The sequence below is a fragment of the Nicrophorus vespilloides genome, unplaced genomic scaffold, assembly GCF_001412225.1.
Source record: "Nicrophorus vespilloides isolate i.1.1-1 unplaced genomic scaffold, Nicve_v1.0, whole genome shotgun sequence".
Classification (NCBI taxonomy): domain Eukaryota; kingdom Metazoa; phylum Arthropoda; class Insecta; order Coleoptera; family Silphidae; genus Nicrophorus; species Nicrophorus vespilloides.
This window is the reverse complement of record NW_017099850.1, coordinates 31,052-56,619: the sequence shown is the minus strand read 5'-3', so window position 1 is coordinate 56,619 and position 25,568 is coordinate 31,052. Positions and strand designations below refer to the sequence as shown.

The 25,568-nt window shown below is 38.0% G+C and overlaps 1 protein-coding gene across 22 annotated transcripts in view; it reads left to right on the top strand.

The window, feature by feature from the left end:
- The first annotated feature begins 602 nt into the window (after nt 1-602).
- LOC108565814 (sodium channel protein para) overlaps nt 603-25,568 on the top strand; it is a 26,690-nt gene continuing 1,724 nt past the window's right edge. Inside the window, exons 1-27 of one of the 22 annotated variants that reach the window (XM_017925447.1) lie at nt 603-1,188; nt 9,293-9,469; nt 10,195-10,227; nt 11,773-11,928; nt 12,102-12,307; nt 12,376-12,504; nt 13,675-13,766; nt 13,901-14,171; nt 14,252-14,561; nt 14,642-14,917; nt 15,520-15,757; nt 15,815-16,005; nt 16,055-16,151; nt 16,223-16,291; nt 17,052-17,335; nt 17,406-17,579; nt 17,639-17,801; nt 17,864-18,051; nt 18,159-18,393; nt 19,647-19,778; nt 19,839-20,593; nt 20,649-20,966; nt 21,031-21,168; nt 21,245-21,352; nt 21,414-21,684; nt 21,751-22,055; nt 22,118-25,404. In XM_017925447.1, coding sequence (XP_017780936.1) covers nt 9,323-9,469; nt 10,195-10,227; nt 11,773-11,928; nt 12,102-12,307; nt 12,376-12,504; nt 13,675-13,766; nt 13,901-14,171; nt 14,252-14,561; nt 14,642-14,917; nt 15,520-15,757; nt 15,815-16,005; nt 16,055-16,151; nt 16,223-16,291; nt 17,052-17,335; nt 17,406-17,579; nt 17,639-17,801; nt 17,864-18,051; nt 18,159-18,393; nt 19,647-19,778; nt 19,839-20,593; nt 20,649-20,966; nt 21,031-21,168; nt 21,245-21,352; nt 21,414-21,684; nt 21,751-22,055; nt 22,118-23,065 — 6,234 coding nt within the window. In that variant the 5' untranslated portion in view covers nt 603-1,188; nt 9,293-9,322 and the 3' untranslated portion in view covers nt 23,066-25,404. Of the gene's footprint in view, nt 1,189-1,332; nt 1,631-9,220; nt 9,241-9,292; nt 9,470-10,194; nt 10,228-11,772; nt 11,929-12,101; nt 12,308-12,375; nt 12,505-13,674; nt 13,767-13,900; nt 14,172-14,251; nt 14,562-14,641; nt 14,918-15,519; nt 15,758-15,814; nt 16,006-16,054; nt 16,152-16,222; nt 16,292-17,051; nt 17,336-17,405; nt 17,580-17,638; nt 17,802-17,863; nt 18,052-18,158; nt 18,394-19,646; nt 20,594-20,648; nt 20,967-21,030; nt 21,169-21,244; nt 21,353-21,413; nt 21,685-21,750; nt 22,056-22,117; nt 25,405-25,568 lie in introns of those variants that run through there. The other 21 variants (XM_017925451.1, XM_017925448.1, XM_017925458.1 and 18 more) reach the window with 21 other exon arrangements.

Sequence of the window (25,568 nt, the reverse complement as noted above, 5' to 3'; positions counted from 1 at the left end):
TATTTTGAATTTTGATTAAACTATATATGAAAAGTTATAATTGTATTTGTTTAATAAAAGTTTTTATTTTCTTCTTGGTTAGAAAATGTAATATATTCTGATTGTATGGTGTTTTAGAATAGGATAAGGAACAGGAATTCCCTGTTTGTTTTGCAAGGACTAATTTAAGTGTTCCTTTTATATGTATCCCTGAGAGTGTGCTAAAATTGAATCATCCCCATGAAGGAATGTTTAGGGGTAAAGTTTGCTGTGCGAAGTGAATGAAAACTGCCGTCGTTATTCAAAAATGTGCTTGTTATAAGCGATCGTCGGGAATTGGAATAGGAATGGTATTGGGTAGTCGCGACGGTTGGTAGGCGTGCGGGTTCAAGGACTTTTATTGATTCGAAAAAGTGACAGGCGGTTTGCAGTGGCAATAAGCGACATCGTCGCTATGGAGACGGTTTCCGCAACATTACGGACGGCGTGACGTCACGACGCCACCGCGTCTTGTAAGAAAGGGTTAGGGTATTAAGGGCGCGGGGTTTGCGGGGGAGTACGCAAGCGCTGCAGCATATGAAGTCGATTGCGCGCGACGTGGCGCACTTTGAATGCGAATTGTTTGTAGCGCGGAAAAAGAGTCGTTTCCGGGAGATTGCGAGGAAGTCGCGGGTGCACGGGCCGACGGTGGGTCGTCGGGGTGCGCGTATTGGATCCGGATCGCGATTCCGTGGGCATTTTCTGTGATGATCTTCGAGTAAATCGCTGGTAGCCTTAGTTTCGTTCCGTTTGCTCTGAGGCTCCGTGGTAGAAGTAGTAGTAGTAGTACCGTGGTACCGCGAGCGACCGTGGCATGTGCCTGCATAATTGATAGATCCTGCGGTTGAGTGGCGACGGCGCGACGCCTCCCCCACCTAGGCGTACCGGCGCTCTCTGCGACAAGATGGACGTTGCAGTCTAAGGAGAAAATGGCGATGGCACAGGAGGTCGGTGTTCAGCTGGGGGCGCGGGCCCACGTATGATCCAAGACATGCCCCCAGAGCGCGATCGTGACGCGAGTGTGACCCGACATGTGCTCTTCTCTCTTCGTTCTTACCGGAAGCTGCCCAACTATCTGCAAAAACGTTGTGCCTGACAACCAGCAATAAATGAAGACTAATATTCCATATGATTTTTCAAGGACATATACTCATAACAAAGAAAGTTGATGTAAGTAGTAAGTAGAGTGGCTTCAGTATATTTTTTTTTTATAAAAACCCGAGCGGAGACCCACCACCAAGCAACGAACAACCCCCCACCCGTTCCCGAAGCAAAGAAGGATCCTGCCTGCCTGCCAACCATCCGACCCAACCTCCTCGAGCGCGAACCACTCCGCAGTGTGCCGCTCCGGTTTGTGGGTCATTCCTTAGTATCGATTCGCTCTGTCGCATAGGGGTGACTTCGTAAGGCCCGTTCACAATCCGCCTACCCTTTCATAGCTTACATTATATTTACTTTTACTATTCTAAGGCCGCATCGGCCGAAAACCGTTCAAACCGCGCGAACCGCGGCCTCTTCCAGTGCTCTTTAAACCTTGTGCCTCGTACATGAAGCGCCCAAGGAACCACTCCAATGCGAAAACCGGAGCCATGTGATTGTCCCCTCGATGCAGGTTTGTTCCAAGTATAATCCCAAGTAAACAACAAATATTATACAACCCCTCAAGAACCCAGCATTTTGCTCCGGCCCTGTATCTTCCTCCTCCTCCACATCGCGTTCAGAGCTTGGCATCTGCAGCAGCGCTAGAAAAATCAATCGCCCATCTGGAGGGGCATTTCATTCATAAATCCCGACCCAAATTAAAAGTAAAAGTGGATTCACCTACACAATATATGTGTATACATATCAGAATCAAAAAAAAAACAACAAACTGACCCATTTACTCTGACAATTACCAATCACAATTAACTGCGACAGCAGCATTGATAATTAGCTATATTTAGACGTTACATATATATAAATCGGTAATCCTTTGTTACGCATCCCCATTCATCCCTAGCAGCCCTTCATTCAGCCGTATGTAGGTCACCGCTCCATCTCCACAACTTCCTCCTCTTCATAATTGATAAATATTTTCCTTCTCGTGTAGAACCTGATACGATTTCTGAGGACAGGTTTATATACGCACACGCACACACGTAGTACTACCATGCGTATGCCTAATTTAATTAGGGGCGTAACCTAACTTATTCAATACTTCCTTCTGTACGTTTTTCTTTTTTTTTTGTTGTGTTTTACATATATATATCATGTTAGAAAATTCAAATGCAAAACTCGGTTGCGGATTCCAAAACAACCGTTACCCTATTTTACTACAACACGCATAGCAATCAATAAAAATGTACATAAGGTTCATTTTAGGGGTGAAAAATACTACGTGTGTGTTTGCATGCCTTTCGGAAAAGCGACAAAGGAACTTCGTGATTTCGTTTTACTAATTACAAGCCGGGTCGATACTGAATGTAGGAAACGAATTCGTTTCGATTTTTTTTTGTTTGTTTCCCACTTTTGGCGGAAGACGGCCCTTGCGTTCTGCTGCAGTATCGGTTTTCCATTACAATCCGTTATGTTTAAGGAGGTGGCTCTAGCAAATGAAATGTTGCCAGAATACAAGAAACAAACAGAGACACAAATATAAGGAGCCAAAGCAAATAGGGCTAAAAGAAGTTAGGGGTTGTGGCGAGGGCACCGCCCGTACATAAATTTCATTTTTTCTTTTATGTTCGAAAAGAAACAAACAGCAATGACTTGTAAATGCGGCTCCGCCGTTAAGAATTTAATGTCACTGCAGGACATTCTCATCAATTATTACTTTTTTCACCCTCTTTTGCTAATTATAGAAAACTTCTACAACTTACCCTAAACTTTATTAATACTATTGTATTTCATTCAATGAATTTTTTAATCATAATTTTTACAAATTTGGACATTTTAATTTATAAAATAAATTTTTTCATTTTAATATTGTGATTAATTACAAAGCTTTTAAACGTAACCCTTTATATGTATTCTTAACAGTTTATACCAATTGTAAGGTAAGATATTTATTGTTGTTTATAGTAGTTTTACGTTGTTCAATGATAATTGTTCTAAAATACTTTTATTTAAAACTTTCCAATAATTCTATGTATTGATTAATTACTTATTTATTGTAATTACAGAGTATATTTTTGGTATTATTTAAATCAATTCACAACAACAATAGTAAAAAATAAGTATTTTATTTATTTATATCATTGTGGAAATGTAAGATAATGCATTTAAGGCAATAAAATTAGATTTAAAAAATAATGAATCTAATTTGAAATAGATTTTAAAGTGGTTTTCGACAACGTCAATCAATGTTGAATGTTAATTTACAATTACGGGGATTGCATTTTAGAGTTGACACATTTCCAGATGTATCTGGGGCACACGAATCATATTTAGAATCAGAATATATAAAAAATTAAATTCGAAATCTGCTGGAAAACTGTGTTTCAACAAAGTTCAATCAATATGACGATCATTTATTCATTCATAATTGCAGAGTACGTTTTAGGGGTTGACACATTTCCGGTATTATCTAGAGCATGCATGTAGCTCTCGCATCATATTGATTCGTGGCCTCCTCTGAACTAAGCTTTGCAATCCATATCGTAATTGCACAGACAATAATTGTTTATAAATAATAATGTTGAATGGAAAAAATATGTATTGAATTTTGTGACTTCCAATAAACGGGTGACAGAAGATAGGATTCCTTTCATGTGAAGTAACTCATTAAAAACATGCGAGCAAGTTGCGCTATGCTTTGTGAAATCACTCGGAAAATGCTATTTTCAATTCGGCAGATATCAGAGCTGTGGAAGCACAAAGAGCCTTTCATGTCGCCTCGACGATAAGTTGACTGTAATTGTTGCCAATGAGTTGAGGAGACTTGTGCACTACATATATAGGATGGTTTTTGTTTAGGTGGAAACTGTAGGAAACCGCATTACGGCGATGGAGCGTGCAATTTTAATGAAGCACGAAGATTTCCATAAGTCGTTAAAAACGAAATGCATTAGCAGAATTTTTCTCCTATCAAATATTAAACGTTGGCTCCTGCAGCAAAGGCCTGGATCGATGACCGGGTATCTGCAGTGGGGCGAGGGTCGAGCTCGGGGATGAATAAAATACATTGCGGACTGAAGTCTAACAATTGGCATTGCGGTAACAACTCACAAATTATTTCCAATGTAATTATAGAATTGAAATTTCATTAAATTAGATATAATTTACGATGGATTAAGGATAATTGGAGAAGTCATCAAGTTTGATTAAATTCGTTATTATTGAATGGATTTAATCAGGGATGGCAGAGATATGTTTGTGGAATGCTGCGGAGCGAATCAATAATGCAACAACGTTTCTGAAAAGTTTTCCAATCCGTGGGATTAATAATCTAGTGGGTGATTTCTGAGTGCATCGATCGATCCGAGAAAAATACTCCTGAAAAATTTGAATCCTGCCTTCGTCCTGGCGCCTCCACCCAAAACTCCCACATAGATGTATTGGAATCTATTCAGTTTCGAGGATACAAAAATAAGCTTCTGCAAGGCCGACCAATCGGATGGCGGCTCTTTCAGTCCGATCGAACTTCGTATCGGCGGTTTGTCTGCAATTAAAATAAATTAGATTCCACGTCGACTGTCTTATTCCTGCCATACCAATAAACATCCATCCACAATTACCCTGACATCAATAATCATCAATTAACTATTTTCTTTAAAGACCCTAAAAAAAAACCTTCTTCAATTATCTTACTAACTTAATTATATAGTTTGTAAACAGGAATTCCTATTTAAATCGAACGAAAAACATAATTAGAGTTGTTGAACTTATACTATTTAGTATAATTACTTATGAAATTCAATAAATGGATTTGTATAATTTTAGAGAGCTTCTTAAGCGAAGGATTATTGATCGCTTCAGTTCAATGATGCCTGTAAAGAGAATTATTTATAGTCTTGTAGTGTAACTGTAATGAGGATGAATCAATAGTTTTAACAATGCGGATGGGAATAATTATGCTTCCTTGGGCGCAGGTAAACTGAGCGAATTTCATTAAGAACTTGAACCGCGTAATCGGAGATTTATAATCGGGATTAATTGGAGATGGGATTAATACAATAAACGACGACGCGGATCATCGGATGACGAACTGCTTGGACTGTAGTGGAAGGGATAGAAGCAGGATTAGGAGTAGGCGTTCCGATGGTCCTGGCTGGCAAGGTTAGGTCGAGCGAGCTTTAACGCCCGAGCGCGGAATACGGTTTATTACAAAATCAATTTCTGCTAGGCTTAATGCGCAATTCGAAGGGGGTCTCAGTTTATGCAAAGCCGTAAACCGCTAATCATTTCCAGTACGCGGTATTAAACCGAGCCAAACCACCCCCCAAACAGTCATAACACTCTGTTCGATCCATAGTCGATGGGAGAAGAAGAAGAAGAAGTAGAAGGTGAATGGGATGGAAGTTTGCTTAGGCCCGACCCTTATTTGCACATATTCTAATTTATGTATATGGATATCATTGATCAATCAATCAATCAATCTATCTATCAATCATTTGAGTTGAAGAAAGTAACGTGGCTTCTTCTGTTTGGCCAGAAGGAATCAATTAAATTATGCACAGTGCTTCGGGGATCGATCGTCCTGAGCAATTCGGGCCGAACTTTACTACCAGTTATTAGGCTTCGTTTTTATATCCAATGGAAATTGTGAATGAAACATGAACATTTCATCCCCTACGTACTTAAGTACATGCCGTACTTGCGTCACCAGCTCGCCTATGCTCCCCTAAGCCGATCGATCGGTTTTTCCAGTCCTGTCGGCCCCGGCTCCGGGGGCGGCGAAATTTATCAACGTTGACATACAATGGGAAATAATTATATTAATAAACGCCAATGCACGTTTCTACTATTCCATTTCGGTTCGAGCATTTAAAATAGATTTTAAGGCAATTTCAATTCATTTAATTACTTTTATTTCACATTTTTTTAAATCTGAAACAGTTGCTTTTACAACAATTCAAAATATCTACATAATTTCTTTCATTTCAACATTTTTACATAATATCTCTCAATTCAATTACAATTGATTCATTAAAAGTTTTATTACTTTTTTCATTTCTTTTAGATTTTCAAATAAATTCTATTAAGTTTCCATAATTACAATTATGTTTTCTTCCAATAATAATTTACTAAAAATTAAGAAAATTACATAAAAAAAATTATTTCATTTTTTTAATAAAAACTTTATGACATAAGGTTATTATTGTTTTAAATTACTCATTGTAAATTTGTTTTATTTTATTTTCTTTGTATCAGTTCTTTTGGTCAATAAACTTGATTATTATTAAATTTCATTACAATTAGTAACGTTTCAAATTTCTATCCAATTAATGAATTTCCATTAAAATTTATATAATATTTATAAAGCGGAAAGAGTAAAAAGTGAAATACATCGGATTTGAGTTTTTCTTTTTTATTGTTTTACAATTGTCGGTTTAATTTTATAGTATTTTCATGTCCATTTATAATTTACAATTTGATGTATTTCAACTTCCATTACAATTAGCGTTGTATAGAGAAGCATCGTTCCGAAAATCATTATTAATTCATAGAATGCTTTCAATTGTTACATTTCGACGTTCATTTATGTAATTTCAATTTATTTTAATAATAATAAAACCTTTATTGTAACAGACAAATAAATACATATAAATAATTGCAATTATCAAAAAGCCATTGACCATAGCTTTATATATATTTTTGTATATAAAAATAGAATTTATTGTGCACATATATGTATAATAAATATATAATTATAATAAATGTTATTATTTTTATTACAATTAAATGAATAATCATTTCCAAAGTCAACAAAAAGTGTTTAAATATTTGTTTATATAAAATATATATTTTTTTAAAATTTTATTTTTATATTTTCAAATGTTGTAATATTTCAATTTATTGTTTATTTTGTTGTAAAAAAAATATATCATCGCTGATCGTTCTGTTTTTTCATTCCAATTGCAATTAACGTTTTATTTGCAGAGATTCAATGATAAAAGCATCGATACATTTCAATGTACTTTTTAATTCGTTTCTATTTATTTCATAATTGTGTATCGGTTTCATTCCAAAAACGTTGTTGTTTGCTATTCGCTGCGGTTATTATCGTTTTGATTTCCATTACAATTAGCGCAGTGTTTACGCAGAGTGTTAAATAAAAAATAAAATAAATGAAAAGCTTAAAAGTCAGCGAAATTTGTTATTTATTGTAACCGCGGAGCGTGCAAATGTTTGCAGCTAAATAATATTTCAGTATTGAATCAATAATACGCAGGAAATGTAATTATTTGATCGTAAATTCCGGTCATTCGGACTTGGCTCAGGCATTTAAATCCGACTCCTCCGGCATCCGACTAATTAATTAATTAGCGACAACCGCAAATACCTGACATGGACCCAATTTGCAAGTGCTTCCATTATTATTTTTTGTTGTTGTTGTCCTTTTAGCTCTCGATAAATAATGCAGACTCCCTAATGGTTTCCTACGGATTACGGACCTTGTCAGATGCAATTCTAGGTGGCTCGACTGAGGGTTAATTCTAATTCGCGTCAGTCAGCTTTTACCAGTTGAAAGCACCACCAGGTTCCGAGCTCAGTCCGCTGCAGACTTTTGTCGTGATCGCTGTGTATGCGTGTATATATGTATATGTGAGAGTGTGTGCGTGCGATTGCCCGAAGGACCTCGTCCTGGTTTGTGGTTTGTTGTCGTGCAGCGCAACACATTCCATTAAATATTGTTATTATAATTATTCTTATTCCTTGTACATATAGTTGTTTTTTTTTCTGCTGCTGCTGTCCCTTTTGTCGTCCTTCGAATAAGCGCGGAAGTTCGCGTGCGTCGAGCGACGGAAAAACGCGGCCGGGCCGCAATTTTCCGCATCGGCCGACAATTAACTGTGGGAGCGAAACTTAATTGCTTATTGCCGACCAGCACGAAGTCCGTCCTGCAGAAGGGATCCTTTAATCGGTCCGGAAAATGGTCCTGCAATTCGATCCTAACCCGCAGGATCATAACTCTGACGTAAAGCCGTTTGCTTTAATCCATTATGAATGTACACACAGTATTATAATACATGGTGCAAGTTAATAGTCGACGGCGAATCGATCTCGCTCGGCTCGGAAAATTATGTTTTTCCAACAAAACACATTAATGCGGGAGAATTCCGGCGGATCGATGCGGCAGCCCCCGTCTTCCGTCGTCGGCGCGGTCAAAGTTTTCCTCCTTTTTTTCCCTTCCACTTCGTTGTCGCCTTTGCTTCTTCTACTTTTCCTCATTTTTTTTTCTTCTTCTTCTTCACTTTTGCCCGACAACTTTTCCACTCGACTCGACTCAGTCGACGCGGGGCCACGGAACAATCAGGACATTCATCAATAATGCCCTCTCCGCCTATTTATAGCCCAAACATGTTTGTACGTATCCGAATGCGCCGAACGGTATCGTATCGATTGCCGCCCACCATATAAATAAATTAATGGTCCCCATGGATACATTCCTCTTTCCCGTTATGAATGCTGCACGCCCACCGCGAATCCACTTATATATATAATCCTGATCCTTCGCGCTAATTAGCAGGTGGTGCGGCGAAGCCGGACCCAAATGAGTTTAAGTTCGAACGTCCTCCAAAGGAAGCTGGACACGTGCATCAACAGGTTGGACTGCAATTTTACATTCCATCGGCTACCATATAAACGATCGCTCCTTCTGTATTTTTTGCACTTCCTCCCATTTTTGCATTTTAATTTCGCGTCAAAAGAATTCCCGGAATATCCGAGCGCAGCTTCGGAATGCGGGGGTGTACTTTGATATTCGCTTCGAGAATTTTACGTCGGTGGAAAACTACCATTCAGGTACGATGCTGCAGCGCAGCCATCCTTACGCATCCCCGCTAGTACACGGCAGACCCAATTGAGTGCAATCCGTCAATTACCAGTAATTCGTCGTCGCGTTCGGACGTACGTACACGTTCCTGTTCTCTGCTTCTTCACGCGGAGAACACCACCTGGAGATGTTAATTGCAGTTGATGAGCAATCAAAATACTACTCACAGTTTATGCGAAACGCCTTCTGCATCCATTCCAAAGACAAACCTAAAATTTATAGAAAACTAGAAGAAAGTTCTTTTGGTTGGTGTTGTCGGAGGTATGTGCTTGCCTAACATCTCAATTCTTGTTCCAGGGTATCGTGGGGGCCTAGGCGCGAGGAGACATGTCCGACGCCTCTGATTCACTGTCCGAGGAGGAGCGTAGTCTATTCCGTCCATTTACGCGCGAGTCGCTTGCGACCATCGAGACGCGAATCGCCGACGAACATGCCAAACAGAAGGAGCTCGAAAAGAAAAGAGCTGATGGAGAGGTAAGTTCAAGACCCAAGCGACACACTGTACAGGAAAAAAAAAACAAAAATCAAAGATTTGCCAACGCCGAAGAAGCGGTATTCAGCATCTTCAGCTTTGGTACATCACTGTCTCCTCTCCAAAAATATAATAATAAAAGAACAACCAAACAAGAACCATTCGAAATCAGGACCCGTCTTTAAGTTCCCGTATATGTATATAAATTTTATTCTATAATTTAATTTCACAGGACTCTTATGTATGTAAAGCCGTGCTTGAAAATATTGCATGATTCTTGTGTAACATCTTACATATATATATGTTTATTTGTTTTTTTTTTTACTTACAATAATTTTTAATACAGATTTTTCTAAATTCTCTATTACAAAAAAATTCCTCCCCACACATAATTATATATATATGTATGCAAATATACATATACATATAATTATTTTGCTCATTTCTTTTAACGATATTGTAAATAACATAGCACATTATATGATTTTATTTTTGTTTTGAATTTTTCCAAATTCTTTATTATACATAGTTTTTGTTTTATTTTTGTTGTTTTCTTTGGTTGTGATTTGATGAAACAATTTGAGGTGCAGTGGTCGCAGCTACTAAGTGTTTGTATGTTCGTAAGGTACATACTCTCTTTTCGAGTGTTTAGAGAACCATGTGATGCCTAACGCGCATTACGCTGTTTGTGTGCTTATCGATGTTAAACTCTAAACCTTTATTGCAGACCGGTTTTGGACGGAAGAAAAAGAAAAAAGAAGTAAGCTTTCCCTAAATAAACATATTCAGAACAACACTGCTTCTTAGCTGATAATTATATAATTGATTTAAAAAAAAATATTTTTATATTAAAAAATAAATAAATATATAATTATTATAAATGATTAATTAATAATCATGGAAGATTAACAGAATTAACGCATGTCTTAATATCATACACCAACCCAGATCAGTTGAATCATCAGTTTAGTGATGGGTGAAGTTAAATAATCGCTACTTTTGACAACTCATTTCTTACACTTTAAAATAACATTTGAAAAGTAACGAATATTTCGTTGAGAAAGCAAACGATACACATCACTGGACAAAAAAAAATACATAATTAGTAATGATAATAATGAATATTAGTTATAAAGATACGAGTATGATTTCAGTAAAGTTTCCGCTACCTTTGAGTTACTTTCATTCGTTGCTGCATTTAGCAAAGTTACTACACGAGCACAATACACTGTTCTGTATAATAGGTTTACTCTAGTCCTCATTTGTTTATTCAATTATTTGTTCAATTCCGTTAGAATGTCGTGAAACGGTGTTTCGCTTTCCGCAGTGTTTGCGCAAAGCGAGTCACCTACAGTAGATATGTTAAGTAGTCGACATTGATTCCCGAACTTTACAATTCCGTACGAGAGCTTCTTCAAAGTAGGTCGAGACACCCTGGGGGTTGAAAGTCGCAGAGCTCAGTAAATACAACGATTATAGATTTTGGGAGTCAGCGTCGGTGGTGAAAATGCATTTTAGTCTACAGCTTAAGCATGTACAATTTGTTGGTCAACGAAACGCATGCACCGTATTTTAGTATTCGCTAATTTAACACTCAGTTCAATGTACAAACAAAAAACTTCTTCTTCTCTGTGAAACACTCGCTCATTCTATATGTTTTTTCTTTTGTTTTAATTTATAACTCTATGAATTATCTCTGATCAACCTACATATCCTGTCATTTGGTGCATACCGAGATGCGAACGATTTGTTTTTCTCTATTTGTTGGTTTTATGTAATCCAGGGTGTACATTTTATTGGTTTTTTTGTAACTGCCTTTTTCCAAAGACCTTTGATGTATGAAATTTTTTTTTAAAGATGGCTCCGTATGTACGTTGATGTATAAATATATTCATTTATTAGGAACGAAATTTATAATGAAGTGATGGGCTTTATTTAGTGCATCATCAGGGTCGCGTTGCCCCTGAATCAGCTTGTGTTCACTTTAATCAAGAGTCTAGAAACTAGGCCAAGCACTTGATTCCACCTATAGCGCGCGCGTTTACATCCAGAACAAGGATTCGCATCCTCTTCAAAAGTCGAACAAAAAATATATAATATAATATGAAGAAGAAGCATGTTAAATATATAACAAAGTATGTGAGTTGTTGAAGGGCAAGCAATTGCGCTGATCCTTAACCATTTTTTTTCAAAGTGGATGAGGTGAAATCGAGTGCTGGTATTGTTTCGATTGTTTAACCATTTGCAACAATCAGGGGCGATTCGCGTAGGGGGTGTTTCTAATCTGGCGTTTGAATGTGTATAGATTCGGTATGAGGACGAGGACGAAGATGAAGGCCCCCAACCAGAACAGTCCCTGGAGCAGGGTCTGCCATTACCGGTTAGGCTTCATGGCAGCTTTCCCCCGGAACTTGCGAGCACACCACTTGAGGACATCGACCCTTTCTACAGTAACCAAAGGGTATGGCTTCTCGAGTCCGTTTCAGGGCAGAGAGAGAGAGAGAGCGACATCGATCGATTTCTCAACCCTCCCGATCGGGACGATTCGTACTAATTGTTTCTAATATCTATGTTTTTTATTTATTTTTTTTGTTTTTGTTTTTTTTTTCTGTTCTGTTTCTCTCTGAATTCTAGACTTTCGTAGTGATCAGTAAGGGCAAAGACATATTCCGATTCAGTGCGACAAATGCTCTTTGGATACTCGACCCCTTCAATCCCATACGCCGGGTAGCTATTTACATTCTAGTACATCCGCTATTTTCTCTCTTCATCATCACCACTATCCTTGTGAACTGCATTCTTATGATTATGCCCACCACACCCACCGTAGAATCAACAGAGTGAGTTGTTCACTAACCCCAGAGCCTCGCCCCGGGTCCGCATTATCACAAACATTATCAAATTCCAGAGTGATTTTCACCGGAATCTACACGTTCGAGTCCGCCGTTAAAGTGATGGCGAGAGGTTTTATTCTTCAACCATTCACCTACCTTAGAGATGCATGGAACTGGCTCGACTTCGTAGTCATAGCTTTAGCGTGAGTAGCTTAGAATAGGAAGTATAGACGATACAACTACACGAAATACTACTTACTATATATATTACTATAAGTTTTTGCGTTTCGAATACTTCGAACATCTTTGTATTGTGGCCATAAATAACAATGATGATGCCTTGATTTTGATCTATGATGGCCACGGTCACTATTATATTACACTTTTGCTGCTTTTTCTCTGTCTCCCCTATGTTTCAAACTCTATCTATTCTCTGACTGTTTTCACTCTCTCTCTCTATATATATTTATATTTATATATATATAGACCCAAGATACTATGGTATATAAACGAATCGAATGAAACGAACTTGTCGTTTGTCTTATATATTTATACATTTATACATTCGTTCTTATTATCATAATTATTTTTGTTATTTATTTAAAATAGAATTTAATTATTACTAAATCGCTATGATCTGAGGATGCTAAGTGCCAGAAGTAAAACTAACAACCGATCCTCTTGTTTCACAGCTATTTCTATAATATTAGTTTTAAGAGTATATAAATATATTTTTAACTAATAATCGAAAAAAAAAAAACTAAATAAATAAATTATCAAGTGAGTTTTCTGTGAGTGCTTATTGATTTTATTATAAGTAGAACGAGAAGTATAAAGTAGCAATAATTGTTTAGTAAGCAGTCGTTGGTTAAATTGACCGTTTTTAATTTTAGCAATTTGAAACATTACTTAATTACTTACTATACATATAAATATATATATAAAACATAGTATATACATAGTCCTAAAAACAACAACCAGACTTAGACATTGACTTACTTAATTAGATTTTCATTACGAGATTGTTATTATTTTTGTTTATTTTGAAAATTACATATATTTCCATAGATTGTCATACTATATATATATATATTCTTTGAATTATTTTTCTAGTAGAATCTTGTTAGACATACATAAATCTCTATGATTTTCTATTGATTTTTTTATTTTCTAAAAATATCATTAAATGGTAGGGTGAGATGCATATTGTTATGTGAAATGTATTTGGTGTAAACTTAATTGGAAGAAATATCTTAATTGATAAAAAGTTTTTTTTTTACTTAAAAAGAGAGCTTTTAGTTGTACCTAGCTGTAGAAATTTAAAGGCAGCCGCCCCCCGCGTCCGCCGACGCTCACCAGTGCTTGTGTTTCAGTTATGTTACTATGGGAATAGACCTCGGAAACCTCGCTGCCTTGAGAACCTTTAGGGTACTTCGTGCACTGAAAACCGTTGCCATTGTGCCAGGTACTGTATTCAACTAAAAATCAAATTAAAACCAGTTACTTAATTGAGCAGTTTGCGGACGGAAACTTTCAGAAATTCCGCCGCACATACTTATAATACATTCAGTCTATTGATTGATTTTAATTTCTTTCAAGGTTTGAAAACTATCGTGGGAGCTGTAATTGAGTCTGTAAAAAATCTTCGAGATGTGATAATTTTAACTATGTTTTCCCTATCCGTTTTTGCTCTCATGGGTTTACAAATTTATATGGGCGTGCTTACGCAGAAATGTATAAAGAATTTCCCGAACGACGGTAGTTGGGGTAATCTGACACACGAGAACTGGGACCGATTTATGAGTAACGAGACGAACTGGTATAGCGACCATACTGGGATACCGTTATGCGGGAATTCTTCTGGCGCCGGGTAAATATATAAAATATATATGGTACCGGTGCAGAATGGTGCTGATATAACTCTCTCTCTCTATTTTCATATATCGTCAGACAATGCTTGCCTGGTTACACTTGCTTGCAAGGTTACGGGGATAATCCTAACTACGGTTACACCAGTTTCGACACATTCGGTTGGGCCTTCCTCTCTGCCTTCCGCCTGATGACCCAGGACTACTGGGAGAACTTATACCAACTTGTCCTTAGATCGGCCGGTCCCTGGCACATGTTATTTTTTATCGTCATCATTTTTCTAGGCTCGTTTTATCTAGTGAATTTGATTTTGGCCATTGTAGCTATGTCTTACGACGAGCTGCAAAAGAAGGCCGAAGAGGAAGAGGCGGCCGAGGAAGAAGCCATCAGGGTACGACACAGAACGCAGTAGATCTAGTATTCTAATCTGGACCATGCATTCAATTTTTCTTGCACTTTTGTTTGTAACAGGAAGCCGAAGAAGCTGCCTTAGCGAAAGCGAGTCGTGCCGAAGCTCACGCCGCCCGTGCATCAGGTTCTCCACATCCACCGCCAGACGGAGGTGGGCCTGATATCGTAAAGTCTCCTTCGGAATTCTCCTGTCATAGCTACGAACTATTTGTAGGTCAAGAAAAGGGTCACGTGGATAACAACAAGGAAAAAATGAGCATCCGATCGGAAGGATTAGATTCCGTGAGTGAGCAAAGAGGAGTTCCTACAAATCACACCACGCGGAAAGTCAGCACTGTAAGTGTCCTGACGTTTGTTCAACCCTTTCTAAATTTTCTCTTATTATTATTATTCTTACTACTTCATTGATACTACTGGATTTGCCGGCGTCTCGAGTACCCAGCAAATTCCAGAGAAAGACAACTGTTCAGATCATGACACTTATAGTGTCCAGACAGCAAAGTTATCTTTGTTTTTATTTTAGTTTACATTATTCTGATAATTTCTGCAAACGCATACACCTCCACCCTTGCCAACCCTTAAATTAGTTTCTTTTCAAATGCGTTCATTTTCTTTTGTTCCATTAATCAATTTGGTTGGCTAGTAGTTGGAAATCATCAATTTTATCTATCCGATATTATGAAATGTTTTTGCTCCCATATCGTCCTGAGCTGAGCACCTTTGTTACTATTACATTATTTACATTTTGTTTTGATTGATTATGAAACACGCGACATGGCCAGGGCTCTATCATATTTAAGCATATAATAGTGTCAGTAGAGTATATATCGTTTATTCGTACATTGTGCATATAATATACATCACACATACATACATACCAGCTTGCATGAATAGATTGTCGGTACGCCAAACATAAATAGACCATGTCCCGTGTTCAGACGAGCCTCAGTTTGCCCGGGTCCCCATACAACATACGGCGCGGTTCGCGGGGTAGCCACCAGCTTACGCTTCGGAATAATAGGCCGTACAATAGGCCTGGTGACCGCAAACCCCTGGTTCTTTCTACGTATCTCGATGCCCAGGAACACTTGCCTTACGCTGACGACTCGAACGCAGTGACTCCGATGAGTGAAGAAAATGGTGCTATGGTAGTTCCGATGTATTATACAAATCTAGGTATGATCAGCAACGCTCTACCAGTTTTCCCCATCACGTTTAGCTGCTTTCCTGCAGGTTCTCGACACTCGTCGTACACATCGCACGCCTCGAGGATGTCGTACACCTCCCACGGTGATTTGCTGGGCGGATTCGCAAACAACGGAAAGATCATGACCAAGGAGAGCCAACTCCGAGGTAGAAGGAACGGACCGGCGACCGCAAACAACATCATGGAGTACAACCACAAATCACATCGGGGCGAATACGTGAGTATTGAAAACAATACGTTCGAGAGTTTCACTTCCTTCTCTTCAGGACGGACCAACGGGTACGATGTGCGAAGACAAACTGAAACATTTAGACAATCCATTTATAGACAATTGTCAAAGACGAACTGTAGTTGATATGAAAGGTAAAACGGAACAACATACAATCGACTCGAATGCATAGCGATTTGCACGACGTTCCATGTTTCTGTTACAGACGTGATGGTTCTCAATGACATTATAGAACAGGCTGCCGGCAGACAGATGGGAGAACAAGAGCACGGAGGTAAGTGTAATATTCCAACCATCCCACCCTGCCTAACCTCAAGAGGCCATCCCAGTCACCACACCATCGCAACTTGCTATATTTACAACAACTAAAACTTTAAGTATCTCGCACCAAAATAGAGTAATCATATTTTATGAAAATAATTTTAAAGAAAAACACAATGAGATTGAAACACAATAGAAGCACTACAAACAACCCCTCGCTCTGACTCTCTCTATCATATATATTTAAAATGAAAAATATTTGACACACGAAACAATCCCGACACAAAAGAATTTCACAATGCAACAAGAATGTTATGTGCCTGTAGAAAGTAAGAAGCTTGCAGAATTAATTTAAAGTCGCGAATCAAAGGAAGTAAGAAGCGAATAAAAAAAAAGAAAAGAAAATTATAGAATAGTACAATGGAAGAAAAGAAAGTAAATTCCTATGGTGTATATATGCATTATATAACACTACTGAACTTCTAAAGCTTTCCGTTTCGTGCTATTGATTTTTATGTGACCTTTTCTGTTTCGTTAAGTTCACATATAAATGAGTGCAGGGCGAAACGAGCGATCAATTGAATTTGCTTTTTTCAGCATAGTCGTTTAGGTTTAGGCTGCCTACCATGTGATCAGTTCACAATTTTGGCAAAGCCAACCTAACCCGAAGCTGGTTCAGGTTCTCACCATTTGTCGCACCGCGCATTCCTCACTGAAACCTCTTTCCCCAAAAAAGAGTGTGTCAACTTCACTTTTACTAATTATTCGTACAGTTTCTGTTTCTTATTATTTCTCAGCGAACGACGACGACGAAGAGGATGAACCAACTATGAAAGAGAAAATATTAGAGTGGCTCATTAAGATGATAGATATATTGTGCGTATGGGATTGCTGCTGGCTTTGGCTGCAGCTACAGAAATACGTATCACTTGTAGTGTTCGATCCCTTCGTTGAGCTATTCATCACGCTCTGTATTGTCGTCAATACGTTATTTATGGCCTTAGATCACCACGATATGGATAAAGATTTAGAGAAAGCGCTGAAGAGCGGTAATTATGTAAGGGTCTCATTCGCAACGTCGCGTAAGTAAAATGCACTAGTCAGTAGATAACGGGTACGGTTTTCAGTTCTTCACTGCAACGTTTATGATTGAAGCGACGATGAAGCTCATTGCGATGAGTCCCAAGTATTATTTTCAGGAAGGCTGGAACATCTTCGATTTTATTATTGTTGCGCTGTCGTTGCTCGAACTGGGATTGGAAGGAGTTCAAGGTTTATCCGTTCTGCGATCATTCCGATTGGTAAGCGGTCGATCCAGATTCTTATAAGTAAGTAATACTAAATCTTTTAAATCTTTCAGTTGAGAGTGTTTAAACTTGCGAAGTCCTGGCCCACTCTGAATTTGCTCATATCTATTATGGGCAGGACGATGGGTGCGCTGGGTAACCTGACCTTCGTCCTGTGCATTATTATATTTATATTTGCCGTGATGGGCATGCAGCTTTTTGGAAAGAATTATTTAGGTATGATTAGTTTCAGTAATAATATGCAAAACTGTAGCATTTTTGTTCATCTTCTGTTTTAGATAACGTAGACAGATTTCCGGATGAAAAACTGCCCCGATGGAACTTTACGGATTTCATGCACTCTTTCATGATAGTTTTTCGAGTACTATGCGGAGAGTGGATTGAATCCATGTGGGATTGTATGCTGGTCGGAGATGTATCCTGCATTCCTTTCTTTCTAGCGACTGTTGTTATTGGCAATCTTGTGGTATGTATCTCCGAAGTGAACGAACCTATAAAAAAAAAATATGATAATAATAACAAAATAATACATAGAAGATTATTAGGATGCTAGTTTGTGAATATATATTGTAGGTTCTTAACCTTTTCTTGGCCTTGCTTTTGAGTAATTTTGGATCATCAAACCTATCCGCTCCAACTGCCGATAACGATACCAACAAAATAGCTGAAGCGTTTGATAGAATAGGTCGGTTTATAAATTGGATAAAAGCTAGTATGCGGAGTATATTGAAGATGGTTCGATTCAAGCTTACAAATCAAATATCCGACCAGCCGTCAGGTGAGGGACCGTCCAACAGTTGGAACAAAGGTTTTTATCAAATCTGATAGCTTGCTGGTTTTGCTTGCTGCTCAGATGTAACTAATCTTCATATGAGTTGCAAAAGATGCCACTTGCAATACCAACTGTTTGATAGTCTTTACAAATGATTACTACTACTATTAGTCTATATATTATTATTTTATTTTAGTCTATCTGTCTGTCTATCAATTTATCTACTATTAATCCCACCAACCTCTCTTACTCTCTCTCTCTCTCTCTCTCTCTTTATATCTATCTTTCTATTTCTTCTATCTGTCTCTTACACACCACATTTCTCTGTCTCTGTCTATAACATTCTTTACATTATTTCACTTTAACATTTCCTTATCATGTATTTGTTTAGTTTCCACTTTAGTTGTTACTTCTGCGCGGATTTCAAAAAAAAAAACTGACGAAGTGATTCAAATTGTAAGTGTCATCTGTAACTGTGTGAAGATGCTTCTGTTTTTTATTATTATTATTAATACTCTTTTCGTTTTTTTTTTACTATTTATATATGTATTTATTTATATCTAAATACGTATATACATGTACTTAATTAACTTTATAGATGGCTCGTGCAAAATACTTTCGTTTCACTGTACATAAGCTCCATGGTATTTGCTGACTATCTTTAAATTATAAAGAGAAGAACAAAAAAGTAAACAAAACACTCATACACACTTATAAAGAAAAAACAGAAAATCATTTTCAACAAATTACCCGATAAACCAACGCTTCCATCTTCTGTCGTAAGATACGAAAACACAGTTTGCATTTAGCGCACATTTATTAATGGAAATGCTGGTTTATATAACTTTTATACATATATATGTATACATTTACTATATATATATAACAGTGTTGTAATGTATAGCATGATCCTTTTTTATGTAACTCTCTAGATTGTATATTCCTTATATATATATATTATATTATATATTATATTTCTTTTTGTTTCTCTAGTAATGACAGTGATTAATGAAAACGAATTTGTTGGTGTATATGTTATTTCTTATATATTGGATTAATTTGACTTGAACATATTAATGATTCATTCTATTATTCTTTTCTTAATTAGTAGACTAAAAAAATACTATTTCTTAGTTACTTGCTTGTGGAGCATTGAATATTGAGCTCATGTAAAACTGGTTTACTATCAGGCTAGATTCCAACTGTTACGTTTTACTTTATATACTTTATATTAGTGTTGTCTTCGCGTAACTTGTATATCGTATGAACTTAAAAAATGCACGTTTTAGATGCACGCGATGGTGGTTTAGAAATATCCGGTGACGAGATCCTTGCGGATGGTATAATATTCAGGGATAAGAAGAGTCCGAAGGATCGACTGGAAGTGACGATCGGCGACGGCATGGAGTTCACCATCCACGGTGACTCCAATACGAACCTGAAGCGTGGTAAAAATAACATTAATAAACCGAAACTCATAGGCAACTCCCTTTTGGAACACGGCAACTACATAGGCCACTTAGAAGACGATCAAATTAGCAATAAATCCTACGGAAGCCACAAACACCGATTTAAGGACGAGAGTCACAAGGGTAGCGCGGATACTTTGGACCAGGAAGATCACGAGGAGAAGAGGGATGCCAGCAAGGAGGAACTGGGAATCGACGAAGACGCGGAGGACGAATGCGACTGCCAAGGTCCGCTCGACGAGGACTTGATCATCATCGACGCCGCTACAGACGATATGATCGTGCAAGAGTACTCCGCCGACTGTTTCCCAGAAACGTGCTACAAGAAATTCCCATTCTTGGCCGGCGACGAAGATTCGCCCTTCTGGCAGGGCTGGTCCAATCTACGCTTCAAAACGTTCCAACTTATCGAGAACAAATATTTCGAAACGGCTGTTATTACGATGATTCTATTAAGTAGTTTAGCGTTAGCACTCGAAGACGTACATCTTCAGCATCGGCCGATATTACAAGATATTTTATACTACATGGATAGGATATTTACGGTTATATTTTTCTTCGAAATGTTAATCAAGTGGTTAGCTCTGGGATTCCAGAAGTATTTCACAAATGCATGGTGCTGGTTAGATTTTATAATTGTTATGGTGTCCTTAATCAACTTCATCGCCTCGTTATGCGGCGCTGGAGGAATTCAAGCCTTCAAAACGATGAGAACACTTCGAGCTTTAAGACCGCTTCGTGCCATGTCTCGAATGCAGGGCATGAGGGTAAGTGTGCAAATCAATTATTAGCAACACAAAATAACTCTTTCTCTGTTTGCAGGTGGTGGTGAACGCGTTGGTGCAAGCTATACCGTCTATCTTTAACGTATTGTTAGTGTGCTTGATATTTTGGCTTATATTTGCCATTATGGGAGTGCAACTTTTTGCTGGAAAGTATTTCAAGTGCGTAGACGGTAACAAGACTACTGTTAGCTACGAGATTATACCAGATTATAACGCTTGTATTGCTGAGAATTACACGTGGGAGAACTCTCCCATGAATTTCGATCACGTAGGGAAAGCGTACTTGTGTCTATTCCAAGTTGCAACATTCAAGGGTTGGATCCAAATTATGAACGATGCCATTGATTCAAGAGAAGTAAGTTAAAAATAATCCTCGATTATCACTATCCTTACATTAATATGATTCCATTTAATTACAGGCACTGAAACAACCAATAAGAGAAACAAACATCTACATGTATCTCTACTTCGTATTCTTCATTATCTTTGGCTCGTTCTTCACGCTTAACTTGTTTATAGGAGTAATCATTGATAATTTTAATGAACAAAAGAAGAAGATAAGTTTCATAGCTATAATTATTATATTTGTATTCGAATAGGATGTTTTGATTGTGTTTCTGTTTTGATTTGCACGCGGGCGGTTCTCTGGAGATGTTCATGACTGAGGATCAAAAGAAGTACTACAACGCCATGAAAAAGATGGGATCGAAGAAACCAATGAAAGCCATACCTAGACCAAAGGTAAACTTATCTTAAAGATACAAAGTAAATATTTATTGAATTTTGTTATCTTGCATTACAGTGGAAACCTCAAGCAATCGTATTCGAAATAGTGACAAACAAAAAGTTCGACATGTTCATTATGTTGTTTATCGGTCTGAATATGTTGACAATGACTATGGACCATTACCAACAGAAAGCAACATTCACTATGGTATTAGACTACCTCAATATGATCTTCATAGTAATATTCAGCAGCGAGTGCCTGATGAAAATTTTCGCTTTACGTTACCATTATTTTACCGAACCTTGGAATCTTTTCGATTCGGTGGTGGTCATTCTGTCTATCCTCGGTAAGCGATCAATATATAATATGTTTGCTATTATTTGATGTTTACTGTTGCCCTTCCGTTTTATAGGTCTGGTGCTGAGTGACATCATCGAAAAGTATTTCGTTTCACCCACACTATTGAGAGTGGTGAGGGTGGCTAAAGTAGGTCGAGTACTTCGACTCGTCAAAGGCGCAAAAGGAATTCGTACGTTACTGTTTGCGCTCGCCATGTCACTGCCTGCCCTGTTCAATATTTGTCTGTTGTTGTTTTTGGTCATGTTTATCTTTGCTATATTCGGCATGTCGTTTTTCATGCACGTTAAAGATAAGAGCGGCCTAGACGACGTTTACAATTTCAAGACGTTTGGACAGTCCATGATTTTACTTTTCCAAGTGAGTTTTTAGCAAGGTTGTAAAGGTGGTGACTATGAATAACTGTGGTTTGTTTGTTGCAGATGTCTACTTCGGCCGGTTGGGACGGAGTACTCGACGGTATTATAAACGAGGAGGATTGCAAGCAGCCGAATAACGAGATCGGCGAGACAGGAAACTGCGGCAACTCCACCATAGGCATCGCATTTATTCTTAGCTACTTAGTGATATCGTTTCTGATCGTCATCAACATGTACATCGCCGTGATCTTGGAGAACTACTCGCAAGCAACCGAAGACGTGCAGGAAGGCCTTACGGACGACGACTACGACATGTATTACGAAATATGGCAGCAGTTCGATCCGGATGGGACGCAGTACATCCGGTACGACCAGTTGTCAGACTTCCTGGACGTGCTGGAGCCGCCGCTACAAATACACAAGCCGAACAAGTACAAGATCGTTTCGATGGATATACCGATCTGCAAGGGCGACCTCATGTTCTGTGTGGACATTCTTGATGCGCTGACGAAGGACTTCTTCGCCCGCAAGGGCAACGCTATCGAGGAGACGGCAGAGCTGACCGAGGTGCAGGCCAGACCTAACGAGGTCGGGTATGAACCAGTCAGTTCTACCCTCTGGAGGCAACGCGAAGAGTACTGCGCCCGACTGATCCAGAACGCTTGGCGGAAACACAAGCGACAACGATGCGGCCTCACCGACCAGTCCGACGACGGGGACGACGGCGAGTGCGAAGACGACGAAGGTGAGGGTGATGGTGGTGACGGTGGTGGTGACCGAGTTGGTGCTGGTGGTGACGGTGGAGACAACGGTGGAGACGGTGGAAGCGGTGGAGTCAGTGGACCCGGCGGAGACGGGGATGGGGTCGGTGACTCGAGTGATCTGGGTGATCTAGGGGCTCGACAGACAGCCGTGCTCGTCGAAAGCGACGGCTTTGTCACAAAAAACGGGCACAAAGTGGTCTTACACAGCCGCACGCCCAGCCTTAGTTCGCGCTCCGCAGATGTCTGAGAACGGCCCCGCCCCTCCCCGGCCGCGGACTAGCATCGATTCATCTCGATTTGATCGACTGATCTGCACGACCGATTGACCCGTCAGGTCGATTGGATCCATCGTCCATCCATTGGATCGGTCGGGACGATCAAGTCGATCGCTAGCCGGGCCACATGCCTGTGGCGACTCCTTATCTCAGCTCTATTCGATTCGCAACTTTTTGTAACTTGTTATTTGTGCTCCCTTTATGCATATACATCGAAAAACTAGGACTTTAACAATTCTACCCCCGAAGAAAAAAACAAAAAAAAAAAGGAGAAAAGATTCGTTTATCGTTTATCGATTATTGATTATATATATATATACTTATATATAAATAGAGATGTAAATCGTTGAATCCGCGAATACAACTGAGATAAGTCGATCATCGACATGGAATGCAAAGTCTGTGCTGAGTAGTTTGATGGAGAAGGTATCCTAATGTCAACTGCTTTGCTGCTCATATTGCTATTAATATCGCACACGTGTATAGAGACCTGTAATATATCAAATTATATAATAATAGTTTTATGAACAGTGTGTATTGTGTGATCTAGGTGAAATTCCACTAGAGCGTGCTCACTATAAACAACAACAACAACTACAACAAAATAACAGCAGCAACATCGTAAGACTAAAGTCTGATATACTATGTAAGAGTAGAGGAACGGTACCAAATTTTCGTTGCGATTGATGATTTCCATTTCGGTTGAAGGGGACGCTCAAGTCCCAGCTTGAGCGTACCATTCATCCGACCAATTGACGCGTCCAATTATTTTGATATCGATGAATTCGTTTCTACAAAATTCGAAGCAAAGCACGCCTGCCATTCGGTGGAACTTCAATTATATCTAGGAACATTACTATAAGCTGGTTGATGTCACTAGAACAGTTCATTTCCGTATATTTCTATCATTTTATACCAATTTCTGTATGAATTTTCCGGACTGTTTGCGTTGTTCTGGTTAGCTAGATTGCCCAGGATGCGTTTGGCTCGACGTGTGTGACAAGATGCGTAAGATCCATAAAGCACATTGAGCACAGTTCCCAAGTGCTACATACACCACCACGAAGCCAATCGCATCCAGATACAAATTACGATTCTGAATTATTCTTCCATACCTGTATGCAAATTTGTGACAGGGGTTTGGCGCTCGTGCACCCGACTCATTGACATAACTGTTTTCTTGTTATTTTTTTTTAAATTTTAAATTTATTATCTAATTATGTTCTAAATGGGCCCCAAAGTCAATGAACAATCACTTAATCCAAAAAAAAAATGGACTATTTTAAATCACATCACGTCGACTAACTAACGTTATTAACTTAATGGTGCTTTCTTCAATTGCTATATTCAAGCTATCTTCACATGCTGTATGGACTGCATTTAGGGGAGGGGCGAAAGGGTAAATTTGCAAAATTGTACACAATTTTTTGTATGCCTCGTACAATATTATCTATCGTAAGTTTTTTAGTATGTGTGACATTTTTTCATTGGCACGTGATCTCGAGCACCCATCCATTTAATTAACTGAAGCGAAAGAGAGAAAAATAAATATGTGAAAAAAAAAATTAATAATAATAATAAAGAAGTAACATTGAGATTTATAAGAGAAAAGCTTTCGATTTCATTTCGTCCAATGCAGAAAAAAAAGAGAACAAAAGAGAAGAAGTTGATACTAATAATGAAGAGAAAATGAAAACATTTGATGAACAAGAAAATGAATGCCTATTTTATATACAAATATTTATATAAATATATATATATATATACATATATATATACTTTGTTATTAATTTGTTCTCACGGAACGGAAAAGATAGATGGCGGCGATGAGATGTGAAAAGAAACAAAAGATAATATGAAATTGTTGTTTACCATGGCTGGACCATTCAAGGAAAAAAATTCGCATTTATTTCATATTCGATTTTGATCATCAAATGGCATAACCAAAAATGTCACTCATACCTGTCGAAAAAAAAATTATAAATCTGAAATATATATATGTCTATATATATATACCTATATGTACATAGACGTAGATATAGATGTATATGTATATATATAAATATATATAAGTATATGTATATATACCAATATACCAAAAAACTATGTAACATTAGCGAGATCACGGATAGTGCGGCGATCTTGAGATGAATGAATACTCAATACCGATGGACTAAAGAGAAACCGAAATCAACCACACAATATGCATCACTGAAAACATTCGCAGTTTAGCAGTACGAACTGCCATATATATATATATATTTATATATATATATATATTCTATGAAATATATACGTTTTTTGTAAAACCTAATGCTGTTATTAACATTTAATTACGTTATTCATTAATTCATTATTGTTAAATTTTATATAAATGTTGCGGTATCCAACAGTGTTTGTTCGAACGTCGTATATAGTTGCCTCGATCGAATCCAAAGTAAATAATTATATTATATATATATACATATATATATA